Genomic DNA, 25,319 nt, shown 5'->3' on the forward strand with positions numbered 1-25,319 from the left:
AAAAACACATGCGTGTGGTCTTTCTTGCTGTTTGTTACTGCGTGTTGCCAGCACTCAAGAAACAACAGGAAAAAATACCCATAATGGCACAGCCGAAAACGAGATTTTTTTTTTTTAACTTAAAAGGTTTTTATTAAGTTTTTAGCAAAAGAATATGTAACAAACATGGCAACAGAGTACAGTGCATAATGTAAGTCCAATAACTCAGACAGAACTGCCCATAAACAATCCAAAAAGTAACAAAAAACAATAACACAAGAAACATTCAAATACACGTAATGAAAACGAGATATTTTGACTCCTTGGTTTGTATTGTTTGTACCCATCAAGAATATCAGATCTGCTTGTTATACATCCTGGGAAATGAGATGCTGATGTAACAATGCATCTGCAAACAGCTGTTTGATAAAAGCTTGTTACACTGTAACTTTTCCTCTGCAGGATCCAGGACATGTTTTACATATGCTAAATAAAATATGGTGAGTTTCATTCATACTGCGCAAAACGCTTTTCAGGAATGTGGCCGTGGGCAGATACATTTCTGTGTATAAAACAAGCAGTATGTTTAGCTTTTTAGCTCAGAAAGTAAATGAGGTAAAGTATCATCACTTAGATCTGCACAAAATCTGAGCCACCGAACGCTCAGGAACTTGCCTGGCGGTAGAGTGAATGGGGAGCTCCCTTTCATCCGGCCCTCTGCCTCTTTGAAAGCAACAAATATTGAATGTTTTTAATATGGCTGCAGAGTAAATATTTCTTTGCTTGGATTATTTTTGCCAGTTTGTAAATATTGAATATTAAAAATAATAATAATTGTGATTATAACAGGTAAAAAGATATTTGCTTTACAGAAAGTTTATGGATGCGGCCAATGGGGAATGTGGATTTTGTAGGAGGGGTAAGCAGAGCTTACAGGCTGTAGAGGGAAGGATAACGCAGATATTCAGTAAGGGATGGCTGAGGTGGGCCGAGAGGGTAGATATAGGGATCGATGAGAGAGGGAAGGTTCCATGTCTAGGGAAGGCCGGATGGGGCAGGGAAATGTCAGTAAGGGATGGCTGAGGTGGGCCGAGAGGGTGGATATCAGGATGGATGAGAGAGGGGAGATGCCATGTCTAGGGAAGGCTGGATGGGGCAGGGAAATGTCAGTAAGGGATGGCTCAGGTGGGCCGAGAGTGTGGATATCAGGATGGATGAGAGAGGGGAGATGCCATGTCTAGGGAAGGCCGTCAGTAAGGGTTGATTGAGGTGGGCCGAGAGGGTGGATTTAGGGATGGATGATAGAGGGCAGATGCCATGTCAAGGGAAGGCCATCAGTAAGGGTTGATTGAGGTGGGCCGAGAGGGTAGATAATGAGAGAGAGGAGATGCCATGTCTAGGGAAGGCTGGATGGGGCAGGGAAACGTCAGTAAGGGGTGACTGAGGTGGGCCGAGAGGGTGGATGTGAGAATGGATAAACTAAATGATGAACAATAAGGTGCTAAGAACAGATGAAAGCAAATAGGACTAAAATAAATCTATTGGTTAGAACAAGCCCAACAATCACACCTTAAGTTCTACATAGAAGACATATAGTTCAGATGAGCGTAAATGTGGCATAATTTGACACACATCAAGTTTCGTGGTGGAACAAGACATTACACAGAGGTGCGAGCTCTAGAGATATTTTCCATACTATTCATAGTCTATGAATAGAGCCGTGTGATGCACCAGTTATAGTGACTGTACGCAGGGCTGCAGGCTGATGAATCAATGTGTCTCTTATCTGAGGATCCGCAGAGCTTCTCTTTGGGATAAGGTTTTAAATGAATCACTTCCCAGTATATAATGAATTTATTTCCATTATATAAAAATAACACACATTACGTTTGTTATGCTTTCCTTGATGAATGAGGGCCCCTGTTTCCAACTGGTTAATCCTGGAGTATAGAGATGCTCATACATTGTAACCTGACCCTTAAATCTATAAATTGTTAAAGAATCAACTAGTAGATGGACAAATTGATCACCAATCTGATTGTTTTCGTGGGGAAATGTCATCTTAAGCTGACATGGTTGAAACTGATTGGAAGATTGTGTATTAATGTCAATAAAGTTTAGGGGGGGTATTTACTAAACTGCTGGTTTGAAAAAGTTATAATTTATTTAGTACATTCTACCAAATGACAGCTAGAATCTGATTGGTTTCTATAGGCGACATCTCCTCCTTTTCAAACCCGCAGTTTAGTAAATATACCCCTAGAGCAATTCTACAATTGTCTTACACGCCATTAAAATGTCTTGTAATGTGTAATGTGTTTAAAGCAATAGCATATTTTAACTTGTGAACTAGAAAATACGTGCTTCCATTGTATTGTGATGTGATTGCAATAGTTCATTCAGAAACAACAAAAAAGTGTGTGTGAGTGTGTGTGTGTGTGTGTGTGTGTGTGTGTGTGTGTGGTTTGTTTAATACAACTCTGTCCTGGAGAACTCAACAGACAAGGGAACAGGACCCAAATGTCCAATTACCATTCAGTAATTATTGAATGAAACACCTTTATCATGGTACAAACAGCTGCTGATTTGATCAAAATCCCCCTTTACAACACTTGTGTCTTCTTTGTGTGTCTCTTCGAGATGTGAAATATGTGTCACAATAGAACTAATAAAACACTCTTCTCACGTGGAACAATTTGACACTTTTCATGTCAGGTTGCAAAGGATTTATCCATCTTTTAGCAGCAGACGTCTGAAGTGTTAGGAAGTTTTAAGAGGCGATGTGAATAAATAGTAAATATTCAGTCTCTCCCGGGAGCAGACACAGAATTGCTCCCAACTCCCAGAGAACCTTGAAATTATCTCTAACACAACTCTGTTCTAAAATTCATTCTTAAATAGGCAAATAACCCAGCGAAGGTGACAACATTGTGTTTATTATAACAAACACCCCATGCTAACTGTGACTTCTGTAGACTACACCTTACTTTATAATTTGAAAACAATGTTTTATTTTCTATGGATAACAGCACAAAAAAATCAGCACTTATTTTAATTAGATGGAACATATTGTACCTCTGAACATTTATACATACAAAACCAAGACAAAATAAGCCCCGCCCACAATATCCATCTCCAATCTGGCTCTAAAACGTTCACTTTTGGCCAAAGCTCCGCCCATGTCCATGTAAGCCCACCCCTTCTGAGGTCTACAGTTTGGAACTGTCCTGAGAAGATTGTGAGTTTAGTACAGTAAAATTGGTTTAGGACCATACTTAAACTGTATCTGTCATCTATACAGGGGTGCTGCAAAGCGGTGGGGGTGGGGGGCAGCATGTACAAAGCACTGAGGCCTTGGCCTGCCTGGGGGTCTCCTGGCCTTCCTGTGTACTGGGAGGAGCCACACCGTATTTGTCGGCTATGGAAAGGGTCCCAAAAAGTTTCTGTACCAGGGCCTAAAACTCTTCTTGGTGCATCTATAAACTTTAAAGGCCCCTGTTTGTTACTTCACTATGAAATCACCATTCACTAGTGATATAACAAGATGCAAAGGTAAAGAAGCTAAATACAATCATTCCACATCAAAGTAATATATATATATATATATATATATATATATATATATATATATATATATATATAAAAAATAGGGAACGATATAGAATAACAGGGCTATATGTAATGGTCATGATATGCAATATGTGATACTTATTATAATAAGTAGCTAAAGTAAATAAATAGCCAAGCATTGTCCTGGATCCTCATGATTAAGTTCATTTATCACAATATCATACCTTCCAACATTGGACACATCCAATTTGGGACAGTAACTGCAACAAAAGATTATAATAATGCTCATTTTTAATACTTTCTATAAGGTCATGAACCTTATAGGGAAAAGCAGTCTCCAGCTCCAGCTCAACTCCATTGATTTGCTAATTGTTTTCCTTTCTCACTCAAACAGAAAACGGAAATGTATTAGCCCATAGGCAATGCATGCCTCACAACGTTACTGATTAGAAAACCGGGACATATTTGGGCACTCCTTAAACCATGCACCAATCCACCCTTAGCATGTCCTTTTTGAATTCCGGCACCCTCCTTTTGATCTTTGAAAACCGGAACTGTTTTATGAAAATCAGGACTCTTGGGAGTTATGCAGTTGCGTTTGTGTGAAAAGGACCGGCCCTGGGGGAGGAGATGGTCTTGTGGTTAACGGTGCAATAAATTGCTTCCAACCTTTTTGTTATATTTCCTGCACCCAGAAAACTAATCACAATTTAATAAAACAAGTGTTGAGATTATTAATTTTCCTAACCCCACCTAACCCAACTTCAAGGAACTGCACAGCCATGTAAGACCCCCTCTCCGCGGCAGACCCCCCACACACACAGTATTCAATGTTAGATGTTCCTTATTATTTGGTCTACAGAATGCATTGTGATTTAAATTCAGTTACGGGTGAGATCCTTCTTGTACGTTACCGGTTAAACGCAGAAACACGGTGAGAAGGAGCTGGACCGTTTGTCTTAAATCTGTTAAAAATAGCAATGTAATCTTCCTTGGGAACTCAAACACAATTTTATAATCAAAATGCTGGTATTATTTTCCAATCCCAGCATTTCTCAGATTTTTTTGGGGAGATTTATGAAACCAGAACTGACTGGCTCTACGAGTGCACAGTCTCACACAGGGATTAAATAGCCAAGAAATATTACACATGAAACATTAATGGACTTGCAAGTTTAACACCGTCTACATTCAGAGAGATGTGCAAATCGCAAGAGATGTTTACTCCAAATGGAAATCTAGAGTATAATGGTAGCCTGCTAAGCCAAGGCAATCTAAGCCTTGTAACACCTGCTCCCTGGACAGTGGGGGGAAAAGGGGTATTGCAGAAGAATAGTTGCTTTGAAAACAATGCATAGCCTGTAGATCTTATCTTCTTTTGCTAAACAAGAATCCGTCAATGTCTTAGATGGTTTGCTCAAAGGTTATTTGAATGGTAATACCAGTCAAGTATATTTTTTTTTATTTCACAATAAATTGGCCACTAGGTGGCATGGTCTACAGATGACCCCTTATCCTTCACCGGACCTGGGGTACCAATGTGACAATTTTACCAACCAATATGTCATTATGGCTCATGAAACCAACAAATCAGACGGTTGTTTGTTTATTTTAACTGGAGACTTGTTTTAATAACTCCAATGAGTTTGCAGAATAAAACACAGCAAATTTGCTTTCATAAATCATCAGTAGAAATGACATCTTACTGACACTGCAGTTTCAAAAGGTTTATGTGTGTACTGTGTATGTAAGGAGCGCCAATCACTTCCGGTTTGAAATATACCTAGCGGGGGAAAAAGGAAGTGACATAATTAATTCAAAGTCCCTAATTCAGATGTCATTGGTTCAACACTTTAAACCAGAATACAGGATTTGTTGTCTCGGCAGCAGCCGTGCAATAAGCTTTGTTGACACATTTGTACTGAACATTGTGTTTGGTTAAACTGTTCCATAGTTGGCAAGTCCTCGAGAACTGACTGTTACTTGTTCAGGCAAAGGTACGTTTCTCAGGAACTGTGGGAGTCTTGGACATGATAGTTGGGAGAGAGTTTGAGTTTTATAAAAAAAAAAAAAAGTTTGGACTTCTTTAAATTGCAGAGTATAGCTTGTCAGTTGTGTTTGCTGTAACTTTGTTGGCCCTGAATTCACCAACCAGTAACCTATAAAGAATTACTCGACACCTCCGTTCTGCACTTCCACTCTAATCACATCTCCCATTCTCGGTTACAGGACTTTTTTAGGGCTGCACCCACTTTGTGGAATTCCCTCCCTTGCACAGTAAGACTTTCCTCTAGTCTTCAAACCTTCAAGTGTTCTCTGAAAACCCACCTCTTCAGAAAAGCTTATAATATTCCTCAACCACCCTCTTAATCTCCCTAGGTTACCCTACACAAGACAACAACCCTCTGACCAACATTGCTACACACACAGCCCACTCACTACTTTTACCTTTGCAGTCTGGCTGGTCCGTTGTGCAATATGATGTAGCACATGCCCTTGTGTTTCTAACTCCCATTGTCCTATAGATTGTAAGCTTTCGAGCAGGGTTCTCTTACCTCTCTGTCTGTATGTTTTACCCAGTATTGTTTTATTAATGTTTGTTACCAATTGTAAAGCGCTATGGAATTTGTTGGCGCTATATAAATATATGTTGATGTTGATGATGATTTTGGTTTTATACTACTATAAAATATTGAAACACCACTCTCATAAAAATAACAGCTTTCTCTAAAGAAAATAGCAGATGGCAAGACAGGTCAAGTATTAACAGCTCAATTATTTCAACTATATTAGCTCACTAATACAAAGGCTTTTATATATATTCAGGGCTGCCGAGAGCAACCTTGGACCCACTCCAGCTCAGTATAAGCCGTAATTGGGTTGATGGTTTGTCTAAAAATGATTAATTTTATACCTCACACAGGATTTGATGTCAAAGTTAACACTTTCTGGGAGATTTTAAATACCCCAAGTCTTATATCCCTGCTAAAATAAAAACTCCAGAGTTATCATAAAACAAATAATCTCCTGTGCTTAAATTCGGTAACCTCTAGCATAAGCTTCACTAGCATATGAATTTATTAAGACCACAAAGACAGAACGTTATGAAATGGAATTTAATATGACAATAAAAGATCACAATGCTTAAGGTATATAAAAAGAAATAATTACATGACATACAGTAAAATACAATTATGTAAACATGATCTTAAAATAAGAAAGAGAAAAGCAGAAATAGAAAAAAAAAACTTAATTTCTTAGTTTCTTTGCTGGGTCAAGCAGAAATATGGAATAAGTCCTCAATAGCACATTGGTCCCAGGATGTGAACAAAGGATAACACATTTTCATGGTTTTTAAACACATTTCTTTTGGCCACCCCCCCCCCCCCCTTCATGTGCGGTCACTAGAAGAGGACAGTTTAGATGCTAATGGAATTTTATGATAACCTTTTATGTTTTCCAGTACACACACAATTCAAAGGGAATCTTAAAAATGAAATATCTTTTTTGCCCATACATTATAGAACTATAACTTTCATTCACTCAACCGACCGCAAATTTACACTCAGGTACATATGAAATATAACAATATTAGGTACATCATTTGGGACAATACATCAGTACTATATCTTCTCTATAGGTTTAGCATTTAAGTTTGACATATATTACAGGACTGTCTTCATGGATTATAAATACATGTAGGCATAAATGTCAGTATGAGTTATGAGCACTTTTCTATATGAACATATAAGACATATTGCAAATTACAGCTAGTATCCAGTTTGTGACTTAAAAGGAACTTTGCATCTGCTTGTGTTATCTCATAGGCTGGTGAAGGAGCCATTCAGTCTAAGTGTGGCTAATCCCTCTTATAACATGACACAGGTCCCAGCAGGAGTCTGAATATGGCAGGTGGACAAGTGAGTCTGAACGCATAGTTTAATTAACTCCTTTGTTACCTGCCCAGTGAGTTCACACAATAAAAGCAGTTCAACTTGGGGAATATTTATTTATATATCTTATCTTACTGAGAGTCGTTTCCTTTTCCTACACCCCGGAAGAATGCGTGGGGAGGTGGATACATGCTACTTTTTATAAGGTTATGGTCATGTGACATTTATTGATGTTAACCGATGGCCCCTTTACCTTCCATGCACTTTGATTGGTCAGATTCTCCAGTCGGCGTAATTTATGCGTAATTTTGTTTTGGTGAATCAGGACATATTCACTAATTAATTCACTGATTGTGAGTCTATGAAATTCGGCTGAATTTTTATTATAGGCCATTCTCCTTTCACACAACCTGGAAGAATCAGTGTGAGTTTCGCTAAATCATTAGCTAGTTTCAATTGTATCAGCAAGCCACACGCGCTTTAATATTTGTGTTTTTTATTTTTGCCTTTCAATAAAATTACATTTATTAAAATTGTCTTAGCAGGGACCCACTGAATTTCAATGGTACCCTTTAAAACATAGCCCTTGCTATAGATGTAAACCCCTATACCTGGGAGGTGAGTGCATCTGATTTTAATTGCATTTTAATGGTGTTTAAAGCATATAGGTAGGACCTGCATATAATGAGGTACCCTTGACGTTGAGATGCAGGCTTAAATCTTTTAATCAAAATATGAACTAATACCTCATGTTTTCATTTTGCTAGACACACACAGATATGCAGTGTGAAGGATAAGCGCTGACAACTGTCTTTTTGTTTTGTATACATATATGGGCATTTATATTGCCATGCAGCTGGTACCACATACAATATGGGATATACCGAGCGCGGGCTTATTACCAAGCAGCTGGTACCATATATAATATGGAATATACCGAGTGCGGGCTTATTTTTTTCTCTGGTTTGTTTCAAAATATTGCCTTTTTGTCATAGCAGCTGTTCATTAAGCCTATTTAAGGCACATTTGGGTGTGGCTCACAAGCCAGTCCTTGCTAGATGTAAACCCCTATACCTGGGAGGTGAGTGCATCTGATTTTAACTGCATTTTAATGGTGTTTAAAGCATATAGGTCAGTGTAGGACCTGCATATAATGAGGTGCTCTTGATGAGGGGATGCAGGCTTAAATGTTTTGATCAAAATATGAACTAATACCTCATGTTTTAATTTTGCTAGACACACACAGATATGCAGTGTGAAGGATAAGCGCTGACAACTGTCTTTTTGCCCTTTTAAAACATAGTCTGATACTACAAGTTCTTAGTTATCAAGGAAAAACTTTCAGTCCAAAGTAGCCTTATGTATGTTATATTTGTTTCCACAGTGTCCGTCATCTAGTGATTGGTACTTTGAAGATATCGTGTGTCCAGATTCAGGTTAATTTGCGGCAACCTGTCTCTATGATGTGTTCATTGAGGATTTAGTCACCTAAGTCCATCTGATCCATGTCAGTGGTTTAATGAGTTTACTGCCAGCGCTACTCAATATGTGACAGACTGTGGTTCACTAACCATAGGTCAATAACATCTAGGGCAATTCCACCACACCGCCTACATCTTGTTGGCTTCTCATTCACTTGTCAGTCCCTTAATCGGCTCATCCCAGAATCTCAAACACAACAACAACTGTACAGGACGTGGAAAGATTAATCCCAGTAAAGCTGCCCTGTAATTACACATTACAATTGTTCCGGAAGTAATAATCTCAAGAACAGATATCTGCAGCTAGTTGTAAACAGGAGAATGTGAATCCTGGTGCTGGTAACAAACGTCAGGTGTGATGTTAATTTAGCACCTACAACAAGTCAGGTCTTTATAAACTGTCACCAAAAATACACAGCAGCCAGGACGCTCAGAAATTGGCTTCTAGAGGAATACGTGACCTGCTTTTTACCCAAATCAATTTCTCATCCCTCACCATGTCTTGGAGACTTGTATATATTTATATGGGTGGGAGTGTATACTGTCATCAGAGGTGCCCTGTTAACCATTTGCATGGCCCAGATGCATTCCGTGTCCAATCCATGTGCGTGCACAAATTTGGAGGTCAATCGGAAAGATAATAAGATCTTAATATGTATAGTTTGGAGTAGAGAAGGGGCAGAGAGGACGTGATAGAAACTTTCAAATATATGAAGGGTTATAACAAGGTGCAGGAGGGAAACATTCTGCAAAGGAAGAGAAGTATTAGAACACGAGGACATGCACTGACACTGGGGGGAAGAGAAGTATTAGAACACGAGGACATGTACTGACACTGGGGGGAAGAGAAGTATTAGAACACGAGGACATGTACTGACACTGGGGGGGGAAGAGAAGTATTAGAACACGAGGACATGTACTGACACTGGGGGGAAGAGAAGTATTAGAACACGAGGACATGCACTGACACTGGGGGGAAGAGAAGTACTAGAACACGAGGACATGTACTGACACTGGGGGGAAGAGAAGTACTAGAACACGAGGACATGTACTGACACTGGGGGGAAGAGAAGTACTAGAACACGAGGACATGCACTGACACTGGGGGGAAGAGAAGTATTAGAACACGAGGACATGTACTGACACTTGGGGGAAGAGAAGTATTAGAACACGAGGACATGTACTGACACTGGGGGGAAGAGAAGTATTAGAACACGAGGACATGTACTGATACTGGGGGGAAGGAGGTTCAGAGGAAATGACTTCACAGAAAGGGTAGTGGATAAGTGGAATAGCCTCCATCAGAGTTTGTAGAGGATAATACAGTAGAGCAATTTAAACATGCCTGGGATAGACATAAGGATATCCTTACAAAGAACGATGGATCAAATAGGATTTGAGGTTATCATAGGTTAAAAAAATGGGCAGACTAGATGGGCCAAGCGGTTCTTCTCTGCCGTTAAATTCTATGGGATATATTTACTAAGCTGCGGATTTGAAAAAGTGGAGATGTTGCCTATAGTAACCAATCAGATTCTAGCTGTCATTTTGTAGAATGTACTAAACAAATAACAGCTGGAATCTGATTGGTTGCTATAGGCAACATCTCCACTTTTTCAAACCCACAGTTTAGTACATCTAGCCCTATGTTTCTGTGAATGACCGGATCGTCATATCTTTGTCCAGATTTTCTTTCCTTGTCATTAGTTGTAAACAAAATAGCAGATTGCATGGTTTTGCCATAGTTACAATTTAAGGTGGATTATTTGGCTTGTTACTTGCAGGAGATCAGTTTAATAGATGTCTCGTTTAATTTATTGCACAGGGGATGATTGGAAATTTGCTGTCAGGCTGATCATTCTCCCGATGATCTGTGAGTGCCTCACATACCTTTTTCCTGTGATTGCACAGGCTGTTTTATCACTCTGATCTGACCCATTTCTGTACGAGTCACTGACCAGGAGACTGCGCCGCGGGCAATCCTGTATGTCACAAATAAGCAAAAATTACCTAGAGTAAGTCAGTGGAATAAGCATAGGAAGCATAGATTGGCTTGTCAGGCTGACGGCTTCTCCGGCTTGTTAAAGTGCCTGTGACCTATTAATACAGATAGATAGGTGTCTCTTTCTTTGATTAAATCTATTATTTTAACTTATTACTGATATTAAGGGTAGTGTGTAGCACAATGCGTCCATTGAAGTGTATCAGGTTGCCGATCACTGCCCTAGAATATGAAATGACAATCGCTCCACTACTGATGTGCAGGTGGTTTGCACAGATCCACGTCTTATGGTTAGTATACTATATATTTAACAGAATGAAAACGCAGTGGCGCATGCAGGGGGGGGTTTCTGAGTCTCTAGAAACCCCCCCCCCTGCGCTAACTAAGTGGCCACTGTCCTATACAGCAGCCGCGGCGCTGTCAAAGAAGCGTCCGCGTCGGTGCTGTATTGTATACAGCACCGCCGCAGACGCTTATTAGACAGCGCCGCGGCTGCTGTATAGGACAGCGCTGGCGAAACGGATCTCTCTCGGGTTTTTTTTTTGGGGGGGGGGGGGGGTTTGGGTCAGCGGGGGGAAACCCCCCCTTTCCCCCCGACAATCCTCCGTGCGCCGCTGAAACGTGCGGAAAAATAATCTTTGGTGTCATTTATCAAAACTGGAGCAAAAGTTTCAGAACTGCTCAGGAAAGTGTCATTTTTGCTGACCAACCTCTCAAGACAGTTTCTCTTGTTCTACATGTCCAACGCATTTCATGTTCTCTTTTCTTATTCTGTAGCAATGCTGTCCAACATGTTAGGTAGGGTGTTTTTCTGATCCACGTGGTGGAGGGTTGGCTAGCAGGATGGGGTGGGGGGGCAAGATTGTGAAAAAGTAAATTGCATGTACTGTACTTGAAAAAAGGATACAATTATTATACTGTACAGGCGCATAACAAGAAATTAAATATTGTGAGCAGCATAGCAAAAGAGTAAGTAAAGAGCATAGAGGAGTCATTCCACTAGATTGTAAGCTGTAAAGCACCTCACCATAAGTGCGGATGTGAACTGTTTTCACATCCTCACTTATGTTGTCTACCTTGTATGTCCGTGATTCATGTATGTCTTGTTTTCTCCACTATCCGTCACTGCTGAGCACTGTGAAATCTAACAAATAACCTCAGAGCCCCCTGCTCAGCGTTACAGTCTAATGCTCACGTGTTATCCCATGCCTACATGTATGTAACATTGTGCTCCATGTAACAGCCTCGTACCCACCTCATATGCTCAACACATACAGCTATCTCTACAAATTTACAGAGATGCCAACCACAGACCCGTACCCACAAATACAGCATCATACCCACTAATACAGCCCCAAACCCACCAATGCAGCCTCGTACCCACCAATACATCCTCATTCCCACCAATACAACCCTGTGCCCACCAATATAGCCCCAAACCCACCAATGCAGCCTGTACCCACCAATGCAGCCCAGACCTACCAGTACAGCCTCATACACACCAATACAGCCTTGTACCCACCAATACAGCCCTGACCCACCAGTACAGCCCCAAACCCACCAATGCAGGCCATACCCACCAATACAGTCCCGTACCCACCAATACAGTCCCATACCCACCAATACAGCCTCGTACCCACCAATACAGCCCGTACCAACCAATACAGCCCGTACCAACCAATACAGCCCGTACCAACCAATACAGCCCGTACCAACCAATACAGCCCGTACCCACCAATACAGTCCCGTACCCACCAATACAGTCCCGTACCCACCAATACAGCCCCGTACCCACCAATACAGCCTCGTACCCACCAATACAGCCTCGTACCTACCAATACAGCCTCGTACCCACCAATACAGCCTCGTACCCACCAATACAGCCTCGTACCCACCAATACAGCCTCGTACCCACCAATACAGCCTCGTACCCACCAATACAGCCTCGTACCAACTAATAAGCGTCATGCCAACTGATACAGCCCTGAACCCACCAATAGAACCCATCAATACAGTTCTATGCTTAACATATATCTGTGCAAAGCAGGTGTCATTGTAATGAGATAATCAATATTATTCACTTCACTTGTCAGTGGTTTTAATGTTGTGACTGATCAGTGTGTATATAGACCCTAGTAATGCACTACTGGATACTTTGTATAGAATCCTGTGGTTGACTTGCGGCTCATAGTGTGTGTACGATGATAGATAGAATCCTCTGCACGTGTCTCTCCGCTGTGCTGATGCAGGGACTCCGTCCTCTTTGTCAGTTACTGCCAATATAACGTGTTTCTGCATATACAGCAGTGTCACAGCGTGATACGTATCTCTGCACGTGTGTAAGAGGGAGAGATCAGGACTCAGCCACTGCTAATCTTGCTGACAAAGGTGATGGAGGTCTGGGGAGGGGAAGAGTGAGCACTATTGTACATCTAGGAAGGATGTAGAGTGATGGAGGGGGGGGGGGGGAGAATTAAAGGGGTTTGGCCACCTCTGCACAGCCTCAAATGTAGTCCACGTATCCCTCCCCCCAGAACCCCAACTTTTACTGCATTTTCTCAGATGAAGCCCTGCTGAGGGAATGGGGAGCTCGGCTTATGGCGCCGTTTGGTGCAAATAGCATTATCACCATTCCACCCACTGTAAAATAAACTTTTGGAGTGACTTTTACGCACCATGCGCCTTAGCAGTCATTGACCCCGTTCTGCGATTTTACGTGGTCTATCTCTTCGTGGCTCAGTTGCTGTTGTTCCTAAACGCTTCCACTTCCTAATAATATCACTTACAGTTGACCGTGGAATATCCAGCAGGGATGAAATGTCACGAACCGTCTTATTACAAAGGTGTCATCCTATCACAGTACCACGCATCCTATCAGAGTACTACGCATCCTATCACAGTACCACGCATCCTATCACAGTACCACGCATCCTATCACAGTACCACGCATCCTATCACAGTACCACGCATCCTATCACAGTACCACGCATCCTATCACAGTACCCCGCATCCTATCACAGTACCCCGCATCCTATCACAGTACCACGCATCCTATCACAGTACCCCGCATCCTATCACAGTACCACGCATCCTATCACAGTACCACGCATCCTATCACAGTACCCCGCATCCTATCACAGTACCACGCATCCTATCACAGTACCACGCATCCTATCACAGTACCACGCATCCTATCACAGTACCACGCATCCTATCACAGTACCACGCTGGAAGTCACTGAGCTCTTCTAAATGACCCATTTTGTATCATAAATGTTTGCAAATGGAGACTGCATGGTTGGTGCTGGAGTTTATACACCTCTGGCAATGGGTCTGATTGAAACACCTCAATTCAATAGTTAACAGATGAGGCCAAATACTTTTGTCCATATAGTGTGTAATGATTTGTGGGTTCCCATGTTACCATTAAGCTATTCTTTGTTGTTTGTAAATGAGTCATACAATGCAATGTTTGTGAGGAAGGCAGATCACTGCGTTACATCTGCTGATGCTGTAAAATCACCCTTATTCCCAATACACTAAATGTAGCAACTGAATTGTAATTACACGGCTCAATTATGTAACCAATGCGATCTTACAGTGTAAGCAGAATGTATTCTCTTAATCAGTCCACAGTGGGATGGGTGATACAAAGCACACATAATATATAGTATATACAGTGTCATTGTGTGTGTGTATGTGTGTGTGTGTGTGTGTGTGTGTGTGTGTGTGTGTGTGTGTGTGTGTAGGTGTAGGTGTAGGTGTGTGTATGTGTATGTGTATGTGTGTGTGTGTGTGTGTGTGTAGGTGTGTGTGTAGGTGTGTGTGTAGGTGTGTGTGTAGGTGTGTGTGTAGGTGTGTGTGTAGGTGTGTGTGTGTGTGTATGTGTGTAGGTGTATGTGTGTGTGTGTGTATGTGTGTAGGTGTAGGTGTATGTGTGTGTGTGTGTGTGTAGGTGTATGTGTGTGTGTGTGTGTGTGTGTGTGTAGGTGTATGTGTAGGTGTATGTGTATGTGTATGTGTATGTGTGTGTGTGTGTGTGTGTGTGTGTGTGTGTGTAGGTGTGTGTGTAGGTGTGTGTGTAGGTGTGTGTGTAGGTGTGTGTGTAGGTGTGTGTGTAGGTGTAGGTGTAGGTGTAGGTGTAGGTGTAGGTGTAGGTGTATGTGTATGTGTATGTGTGTGTGTGTGTGTGTGTGTGTGTGTGTGTGTGTGTGTGTGTATGTGTGTGTGTGTGTGTGTATATATATATATATATTTAGAGTTATTTAGAGTTTGTCAGATAATCACAGTCTTCTGATGTAAACGGCTGCACTTCATACAGATCAGCCAGGGATGTCACACCAGCCAAGTACTTTATGACTTTAGTAGCCACAGCTAGTTTTATTCACCTGCAATAAGGCAAAATGGAACACAAACACTAAACACACAGGAGCACCCTCTCTACTGGGAAGGACCTTGTGTCCCGCACACATACAACTTACTGGTCACCGTTTACACTGTCTCTCAGGAGTTATCCACCTGCTTCCCAGACTGCGAGAGACTGAATGAGCTGCTTGGCAGCCTATTATCAGCACAATACAGGTGCAACTCCTGATTAGCCAACATTGACTTAGGTAATCTAGAAGACCCGGAAATGGGTCTTATGTATGGGGCCTACCCTTCTGTCTCCATACATAACCCCAGGGGCCCTTAGCTTTTCCTATAGCTGAGGACAACTTTGGGGAGCTCCGTTTCACATCCAAATAATCTCCGTGGGGCTTTAGAAAACATAAGAGAGACAGCCTGGAACACATACACGCGCCATCTGCCACTTTTCCAGTGCTTCTGTCACTATATATATATATATATATATATATATATATATACACACACACAACTGTGGTTTTATTTAATATATAGGTTACTGTAGTAATTGCAATATATACCAAGTAAGCAGTGCAGGAGTGTCTGTGAAGCCCCAAAATAAAGGTTCATTACAATCTATATGAGGGTTAGACTGGTAAATCACATCCTCAGTCTGTAGTAGATAAGCTGCTGTACAGAGAAGAAGACAAGGTGGTATGAAGACGCCCCCCCCCCCCCCATCTCTGTCACTTACAGATTCTGATCCTTACTTTTCCTAATGATCTTAACAGATGGAAAAAGCTGTAAGAAAGTTGAACGATGTCACATTTCTGCCACTTGCTGTGTCTGTAAATAAATGCATAAGGGACGGACATATTTCACTGCTAACAGAGAGCCCTAAACCCAGAGACCTGGCTTCTAATTACTGATCAGTGTCTCTTCCCTGTACTGACTGCCCCATCTGCCAGCCGCCTGTGACTGGGACGTGTGCTGGGCTGACAGAAGAATAGGACTAGAGATTGGTGTCACCTCCTGGGGCCTCTGCTGTCTGTCCAATCATTGCTACTGGATAATATTTTTGTTGCAGTTCTTGTTAACCCTTTAAATATATGATGTATAGATGTCAGTTGGCAGCGATCTGTAATACTTAGAAACTGTATTTGGCACTAGATGGCAGTTTGTTTAATAACATGGAGCTAAGAGCTAGGGGATGCTGTAACCCATGGCAACCAATAAGATATCAGCTTGTTGCAGTGTCATCAGACTAATGCAAGCTTATATCTGATTGGTCGCTATGGGCTCTTTTGTGGCATGTGATTAAATATGCCCCATTCCCATTTTTTTTCCCTTTAGATCATCAACTCTTTGGAGCAGCGTTCTCTCCACATTCTGATTGTATATATATATATACATATCTCACATTTTTTTGAGCCACCGGCAATGAGGAATGGAGCAGGGAAGCTGTAGGTAGTTCAAATACAGTATTTACAGAAGTGTGACAGATATTATGATGATCACTTTCTGGCATGGATGAGGTGTGTCCATAGTGAGAGATAATATTATTACTATGTCACTATAATCTGGATATATTCCAGAGTTAGTTATACCACTCACATATTATCTATCTAACTCCTATCCTAGGATAGTCTGCAGAGTTTATTGTACAAACCATGGGACAGGTCTGCATCACCACATCACTATCCACACATAGGCAAACCAAAGGGGGGGGGGGGGGGGTCCTAGTGCCTGGAAACCCTCCTCCAAGCCTGGGGCACTGTATAACTGAGGTGGCTGGACCCTGCTCCCGCTTCACTCAGCTCTGCTTGAAAAGGGAGAGCTGTGTGCACCTAACAGTATTGCCCATGTATATTATGGGGATAGGAAGAGTTGGAGAGCAGCCAAGCACTGTCTAATATATAGCCACGCCCCCATGCATGCTGGTCACGCCCACTGGGGGCGTGGTGTGGAAACCCCCCTCTACAAATCCTGCGTTTGCCCCTGAACTTACGGTAATGTGTAAAATCAGTACAAGCAGGCTGACTCCACAGACCCCAGCTCTAGTGTGGTCAGTCTCAGCAATTAATACAATTTAATATAATCTGTTCCATTCACAAGTTAAGTTATCTCACTCACCCGTTTTCCAATATAGGTATCAGTTCAAAAAATAATACAGTTTGTTTCTCTCTTATATAAAACTAGTAAGCATATGTTGTAAATAACTTAATAAAATGTAATAGCTGCCACCCCATGACTACTTTGTAGCAATCTTCAGAAATGTACCCTTAATTCCTAGGATGGAGTTATAGGTGACTGGTGTGACAGGTTACATACAGTATAATGTTTCCCATGTTTATTGGATACAAAGTAACCAGTGTGCGCTTAGATTGTGACTTGTTTCATGAAACAAGGGGTATAATTCTGTTGTCTGTGCTTCATCCTGCAGGGGGAGCTGCTGAGCCCGTGTCGCTGCGATGGATCAGTGCGTTGTACACACCAGCCCTGTCTTATTAGATGGATAAGTGAGAGGGGGTCCTGGAGCTGTGAGCTGTGTTATTACAAGTATCACGTTATCGCTATAAGCACAAAAAACCCTCTTCAGGTAAAGGTAGGTGAACCCACTCTTTAATTGAATATGATTCTATGTTTAGTTAAATACTTGTGTCTTGTGTATATTCTGATGGAAGCATCTAACATATATTTATTTAATGTTGCAAAAAACAAAATAACAGGAATACAATGTAACAGTAGAATAGGTGTAAATTGGTGGGAGTAGCACATAATCCTCCTTACTAGACTCACATAATTATACATCTATCCTTCTATATTTATACAATGTGTTAATAATAGTAACTTTATGACACCTCCTCCCCTCATTCATGAATTTGTTCATTTTTAGGTTTCAACAAGAATAAATAGTTTTTTCTTTTTAGTTTACCAATGTGAATCTTGTATTGTTTTCTTTGGGACAGAGAGGGTTTTCTTTGGGTAACATGTAAATATATTTTTCTTGATTATATTGGGAAAATAGGCAAAAGATTTTAGTAAATTTTACACAGCCGGTAAAAGTCCATTTATATGTAATGGCATTTTTAGTCTGTATTTTTAGTCTGTAGTATGGATAGGGCTGTACATGCAAATATCCATTTATCCCCCTATATTGTTTTAAATTATGTTATTATTTTTCCTATGTTAACTTAAGCTGTTTGTTTAATGGATCCATTAATGCTATTAGTCAGGAAAGAACTGACAGAGGTACTGACTTAGGACCACCCCCTAATGCAGGGAAGTGCCAGTGATGTCACTGCAGTGATATCACTGCAGTGATGTCACATGATCTCTGCATCACATAGCGCTCACTTAGATTACTGTGCTGGAACTGAATGATATGATTCCTGGCACCGTCTCTAGGTCACCTGGGACTCTCATAAGAGCACTGACACATTTTCTGGCTGCCATATTATAAAAGCAGGGCAGATGTAAGTGGCCACAGAACTGTTTTCATTAAGCAAGTGGTCAGCAACTAATTATTCTATGTAACCCTGTACACAGATTTTTTTTGTTAGCCACTTGTCCTGTCCTTCTGCTCTTGCCATCAAGTTTGGGTTCTTGGGTACAGGGAGAAGAAGAGACCTGTCCATGGTACTGACACCAGAATTTCAACTCCAAAAAGACATTCAGTGACAGATTTATCAAAGCTTCGAAAATGGAAAAGTTGAGGTGTTGCCCATAGCAACCAATCAGATTCCAGAAATTATTTTATAGAATGTTTGAGATACATGTTAGGTAGTATCTGATTGGTTGCTATGGGCAACATATTTCACATAGGGTAGGGCAGACGTAGGTGACCTTGTGCTCTGCCTTTGCAAACTACAACTCCCAGCATGCTCTTCTCTGCTGGTCAGCTGTTATGGGATAATGTGTTTTGGGAGAGGTGAGGTCAGATTGTTCGCATGCAGCAATGAACTCACTGGGGATACTCTTCCTGCCGTCTTCATCCATATTTGCTGTTTCCTTATACTCACAGTGGCAAGCCATCTCCCTGACCGTGATTGAGAAGGTGCAGATTGCCGCGGCCATCCTGGGCTCCCTCTTCCTCATTGCCAGCATCTCTTGGCTCATCTGGTCAACCTTCAGTCCCTCAGCAAAATGGCAGCGACAGGACCTGCTCTTTCAGATCTGCTACGGGATGTATGGCTTCATGGACATTGTCTGTATAGGTAAGCAGCGCTGAGGTCGGGTCACGCTGAGCAGATAAACTGTGACTGACAAACTTGCAGCCTTTCTCTGCAAACATGCGCTGTATAGAAATATTTATTCAGAAAAAGGGGGCGGGGTCAGTGATGGCTCAAATATTTGCAATTTCAGCTTTTTGACCACTACCAGATCCTGTTAGGGCACAGTCCTAAATGTTGGAGGAGCTTCAGCTGCCTGTAATGGAATGTGGAGGTAATACTTTACTTTTTAACAGAGTTCTAATGGAATATCAGGGTAGCACTGAACAGTATATTTCATCTTAGTGGTTTATATCTGAACATTTTCATGTTATTGTTTTGTAGTCCTTAAAAGTGAACCTGTCAATCCTCCATAACAATTCACTGATGTATTTGAAATGGAAAATGGAAAAAAAAACCAGCCTGCAGCCATCCAGCTGTTATGCAACTACAACTCCTATGACTATGACTAGCAAAGCATGCTGGGTCTTGTAGTTCCACAGCTGTTTGAGAATTATAGACTGCAAACCCTTGTATAAAATATGATAGATGACTTTGTTAAAAGAAAATGCAAAGGATCTTTTATAATTACGGGATTCTGACCTTTGTCCATGGAAGTTCACATGGGTAAGGGCTATGTTTCTTTACCAAACAAAATTCCTTCTGAATCTGCCTCCCTAGTCCCACCTCTATGTGGTGTCACTGGTGACGGAGCGGAAGTGACAGATATCTAGCATTGTGATTGGTCTTCTTTAGTACTAAGGATCGAGCAACATTCCAAGGAGAGGACTGAAGACAAAGTGGGTCGCTAAATATGCGCGTTTCTGAGAACAGGATCTTTGAACACAGAGGGGAAGATTAAAACTTGTCGCAGGCTGTCTCCAGAACAGAAACCTTGCGCCAAAGTTATGGCCGTAATCTTCGCTCATTTTTTCTCACAAGTGCGCAGAAAAATGAGCAGAGATTCCTGCCGGAATCTCTGGCAGCGTGCGCAGCCGGGCATCGCGGTGATGTCTGCGCAACACATCGAAGGCAATTAAATCTCAAACAGGGAAATTATGACCAAAGTTAAAATAAATCTTATATGTGTGTTGGGCTGCAATTCAGTTTAACCCACCAGTAAGACTCAGATATATCTGATAGTGAAGGGCTGGTCACAACGCGCTGTATAACGCCCTGTAATCACCTGTGTTGTAGAAGGCTGTCACTGTGCAGTCGAGCAGTAACACTTTATGCTGCCACTATTCCTCCCCACAGTCGGGTGACTCTGAGCATCATTTCTAAAAAAAGACATTGTAGTAGTAACCAAGATCATTTTATGTCTAATTGTCCAAAAATATCGTCAACACAGTTCAGATGCTGCCAGGAAGAGTCGGTAAATCTAATCGGACAATAAAGTCGTCTTACCATCCCTGCGGTCACAATCCGACAGCTGTGACGGGGGCTCCGGTGACCCTGCCTTCGGCCCGAGCCCCTGATTTGGCTCTTCCTGATTTGGCTGCACACATACATGTATATATAAGGCCAAATCTGACTGAGACCTGTCCTCTGGGCAACCGCGCCGAGCGGCGGATCGCTCCGCGTTTGTGCTCATTTATTGTAATTATCAGTTTATCGTAGTCTCTATGAACGGTTGGCACAGTTGCCATGCTACTGTTGTGTTTGGTATCTCTCTTGTCTAGACAGTCCTGAGAGACAGAACACTGGATGGATCAGCGGTTTGTTAATGAGCCGCTAATGATTACACGGAACAGGGCATTATATATTCCACCTGTTTCCCTCACACCAGTTCTGAAGCACAGGAATAATAGCACATAGACTGTTTACGACCCCCATTTAGAGTTAAGGATGATGCTGTCTTATTTATGAGAACACATTGCAGAGTTTATGATAATGCGTCCTTTCATGAATAAACACGTGGGAGCCTTGTTGCAGTTTATAGCTCGCCCTGTTATGGTTATTGATCTCTGTAAGATGTGTGATCTGGAAAAGATAGTGTTAACAAGCAAAACTGGTTATGAATAATTCAGGGTTGCACTGAGCAGCGGATTCCTAATGCAGCCTTTGAGTACATACATACGTGACAGTAATTTAATTGTTTTTATTTTTTTCTGTGCGTTCTTTTGTGACTTTATATTCCACATATGTGTTGGACGTATCCTGCAGTGTCTGTTAGAGGAGAGCGGACCTAGACCCGTGTTCATCACCAGACGTATCTTCAGGTTCGGTCCTCGTTGATTACGGATCTGCGATATACTGCTTTAACAAGCAGACATTATATTCGTTTTGCATTTGATAATGAGTCAGGCCCAATGTGAACAGAACATAATGTGATTTACTTTGCTGCATCTCATCCTACTTCTGCCGTCTCCTTGTACCTGTGAGCAGGGACATTATGCGTTCTCCGTGGCTTTTGCTGGTAAAGGTTAAAGGACAACTAAAGAAAAAATTCAGAAGAGATGGGGCCTTGGGAGGGTGGATCGGCATTGCCAGGATCTCCCCCAAATTTTGCAGGGGTGTCAGTAACAGCCCTATTAGCATTTAGCTCCATCTCAACCACAGTAATTGCAGCTAGAATCTGTGTAGCTCTCTAAGATACCCGTCCTCTGTGCTCAGATCCATCTACACTGCAGGTGTGCAACCTGATGGTCAGGACCCCACGCGGGAATCTGTTTGTGGGGGTCTCCTGATTGCAATACATCCCATTGGAACTGCCTCTTTTGGGCTCCCAGAACGATGACACACTGACACGTGGGTCCCAGCTGAATAAAACTGAGAACCATTGATCTAGACAGGACGTCTTGTAATGTGCTTAGATATAACCGCTGAGCAGAATGATATCCCTGGAAATGATTTGATAACTAACTTTCCTCCTATTTTTCTTAGTACTGAGGCCAAAGCCTAAATATGCAGCCACTTATAAAGATATAACTTACCTCCCAATATTTATAAAGGCAAAATTGGGACAGATTAAGCCTCTTCCCTGATTTGCCTAAACCCCATCCCCAGACTCGCCCACTTTCCACCCAGTCACTTCCATTTTTGACAAAGTTCTGCCCACCTTAGTGTGAGCTTTTGAGATCCACGAAAATGGAGTGTCACCTCAAAATCTGGACAGCTGGGAGCTATGATATAAATCACAATAATTTACGTGGCCCACGCACGCTTGAAATATTGCATGTGTTGTCCCCAAAAAACCCCCACGCCTCATAACAGTCTCATAGGCAAACCGAGGGGGGGGTTTCCTAGTGCATGAACACCCCCCTCCAAGCTTGGGGCACTGTATAATTGAGGTGGCTGGACCCTGCTCCCGCTTCACATGGCTCTGCTTGAAAAGGGAGAGCTGCGTGCACCTAACAGTAGTGCACGCAGCATTGCCCATGTATATTATAGGGATAGGAAGAGTTGGAGAGCAGCCAAGCACTGTCTAATATTATAGCCACACCCCCATGCATGCTGGTTACGCCCACTGGTGGCGTGGTGTGGAAATCCCCCTCTGCAAATCCTGCGTTTGCCCCTGCGTCTGCTCAAAGTTAATAGAATCACTATGGGGCATTTTGGTAACTGGGGTCAGAAGATGACCGCTGTCGTATATTCTCCAACAGTCCAGATTTGTGGACCTCAAATGGGGTGGAGCTAAACAGCGAGATCTCGCCAAGTTTGAACTCTGATCCTCTTGCTCTGTGTTCGGGCCGAGAGACTTGGCCGTACCGCGTCTGGCCGGCGGTAGACAGAAGTAGTCTTTCTGTGAGCGGATTGTCTTGTTTTGACAGAGGAATCAACACATCAAAAAATGTTGTATTTCCCCTCTACGCATTGCACATCTCCGGCATACTAAGAAAAACAATAGTGCATACGTAGCACAAACATGAACAGACTCAAGTAAATAATTGTTTGCAATTACCATCTGTCAAGCTCAGAAGGATGTGAGCCGGCTCCTAGTAGAGATGGCAATCTACATAATGAGAGAGACGGCGGCGGGCCGATGCCATGTCAGTCTGACGTCCTCTTTCATGATCCCTCATCGCATAAGTGAAACCGGAGCACGAACTTTACAGCCTTGAAATCCGTGATTAATTTGCATAGAAACATCGGCTAATATAACGGGTGTCAACGTGGCTGCACCTATTAATTTTGCTCCATCTCCTCTAAAAAGTTTTTTTGTTTTTTTTTATAAATGAACCGTCTGTGATTGGTGTTAAGAGCTTATTGATTTTTCGGTTCACTAGACGTCCTTTTCTGCTGCTGATGTCAGAACACAGACCAAGCGTCTCCCCCTTCGGCAAAACTGATTCGGATGACAGAGCCCCGTTCTCGCAGCCCAGAAACGTTCCATCAGTAAAATCCCGGCGGGGGGGAGAAATCATTAGGATGAGTAATAGCTTCACCTCCCGCTGCTCCTTTCTCGTGCAGATGGGATGACGTTAAGATAATGCAAATTCATGAGATTTGTGTTGATTTTTATGACACTTTTTGTCTCATTTACAAGTGAAGACATTAGCAGGCTGTGGGGGCCACAGAGAGGCAGTTATAGCCGCGCTCGGTAGCTGTTGCTCGTTTCGGAAAGATAGATGATTACGCTGGGACGTGCCGGATCAGAACACATCCCAACTTTACTAGTATGTTACTGACAGCATCAATGGAGAAGGAGACGAGGGAAAACAAAAACTGGAGCACAAAACTGGGTGGAACCCAGCTCTAAATAGGACTCCGAGCCTCATGTAGTAGGAGCCAGTCCGGCTAAAGAGAGCACATTTGCATCTGGATAAACCAGTTTGTGATACAAGGAGTGCAAAGGCAGTTTTTTCTTTTTTTTTGCATGCAAGGTAAATCATAGTTGGCAATCTTTGAAGATTGGCCTCCGGGAGTCTCGGTATGGAGGTGGACATGAGAGGGCGAGGCTCCACGAATTGCGTCATTTTGGCCCCAGCCCCCTGTGCTGTAATGTCGCAAACGCATCATTTTACCATGGGTGGTGGGTCAAAATGACGCAATTCCCGGAGAATTGCATCATGGAGCCTTGAAATCTACCCACTTCACTAGGAAGTGGGCAGATACGGGAGAATTGCCAGCTCTCCCGGAAGTCTGTGAGACCTACCCGGAATTCGGGAGTCTCCCGGACACTACAGGAGAGTTGGCAAGTATGGGGTAAATACTGGATGCTTTTGCATGTAGCACAAAAAGGGCCTGAGTCATTAAGGAGAGCAAAGCATAAACAAGGAGTAACTTTGCACCTGGGCAAAACCATGTTGCATTGGAGGGGGAGGTAAATTTTAAATGTGGGGACAGATTTATAATTCAGGTAGGGCATGTTCTAGACCAACTTTAAACTTCAGTGTAAAAATAAAGCTATCAAGTATTTGTGTGCTACATGAAAAAAACAGTCAGTATTTTCCTTCTGTGCAAAATAATAAACTAATTTGCACCCCTTGCATTGTACCATGGTTTGTTCCGGGGAACAGTTGCTCCTTTTCTTGCCTTTATTTTTACACTGCAATTTAGAGTTGAGTTAGCACTCTCTCCCTCCCAACTCTAAATCTGTCCTCACATGTTAAATCCCCTTCCCCTACAGTGGAAAATGGTTTTGCCAAGGTACTAAATTGCACCTTCAAAATTATAGACATCTCTTCAATTCATCCATGTCAGGATGTGTAACTGATCGTAATTTATTTTTTCCAATTATAGTGCCTGTTTATGATAGATGTTCCCCAGTGTAGGCAGCTTGTCACGGAGAGGAATTAGTACTAGTGCAGCCTGCTACAACATCCGGACCAATCAGAGAAGGCACTGGGTGTTCTCTTAGTTTTTCCTGATTGGATAGCATGGTGTGTGCAGGGCTT

General features: G+C 42.2%; 1 protein-coding gene across 1 annotated transcript in view; it reads left to right on the forward strand.

Moving 5' to 3' along the window:
* MARCHF4 (membrane associated ring-CH-type finger 4) overlaps positions 1-25,319 on the forward strand; it is a 68,196-nt gene that overhangs the window by 19,416 nt on the left and 23,461 nt on the right. Inside the window, exons 2-3 of the mRNA XM_075181099.1 lie at positions 17,712-17,873; positions 19,293-19,485. Of these exons, the coding sequence (XP_075037200.1) occupies positions 17,712-17,873; positions 19,293-19,485 (355 nt within the window). The remainder of the gene's footprint in view (positions 1-17,711; positions 17,874-19,292; positions 19,486-25,319) is intronic.

This window comes from Mixophyes fleayi, chromosome 7 (assembly GCF_038048845.1).
Source record: "Mixophyes fleayi isolate aMixFle1 chromosome 7, aMixFle1.hap1, whole genome shotgun sequence".
In the NCBI taxonomy this organism is placed as follows: Eukaryota; Metazoa; Chordata; class Amphibia; order Anura; family Limnodynastidae; genus Mixophyes; species Mixophyes fleayi.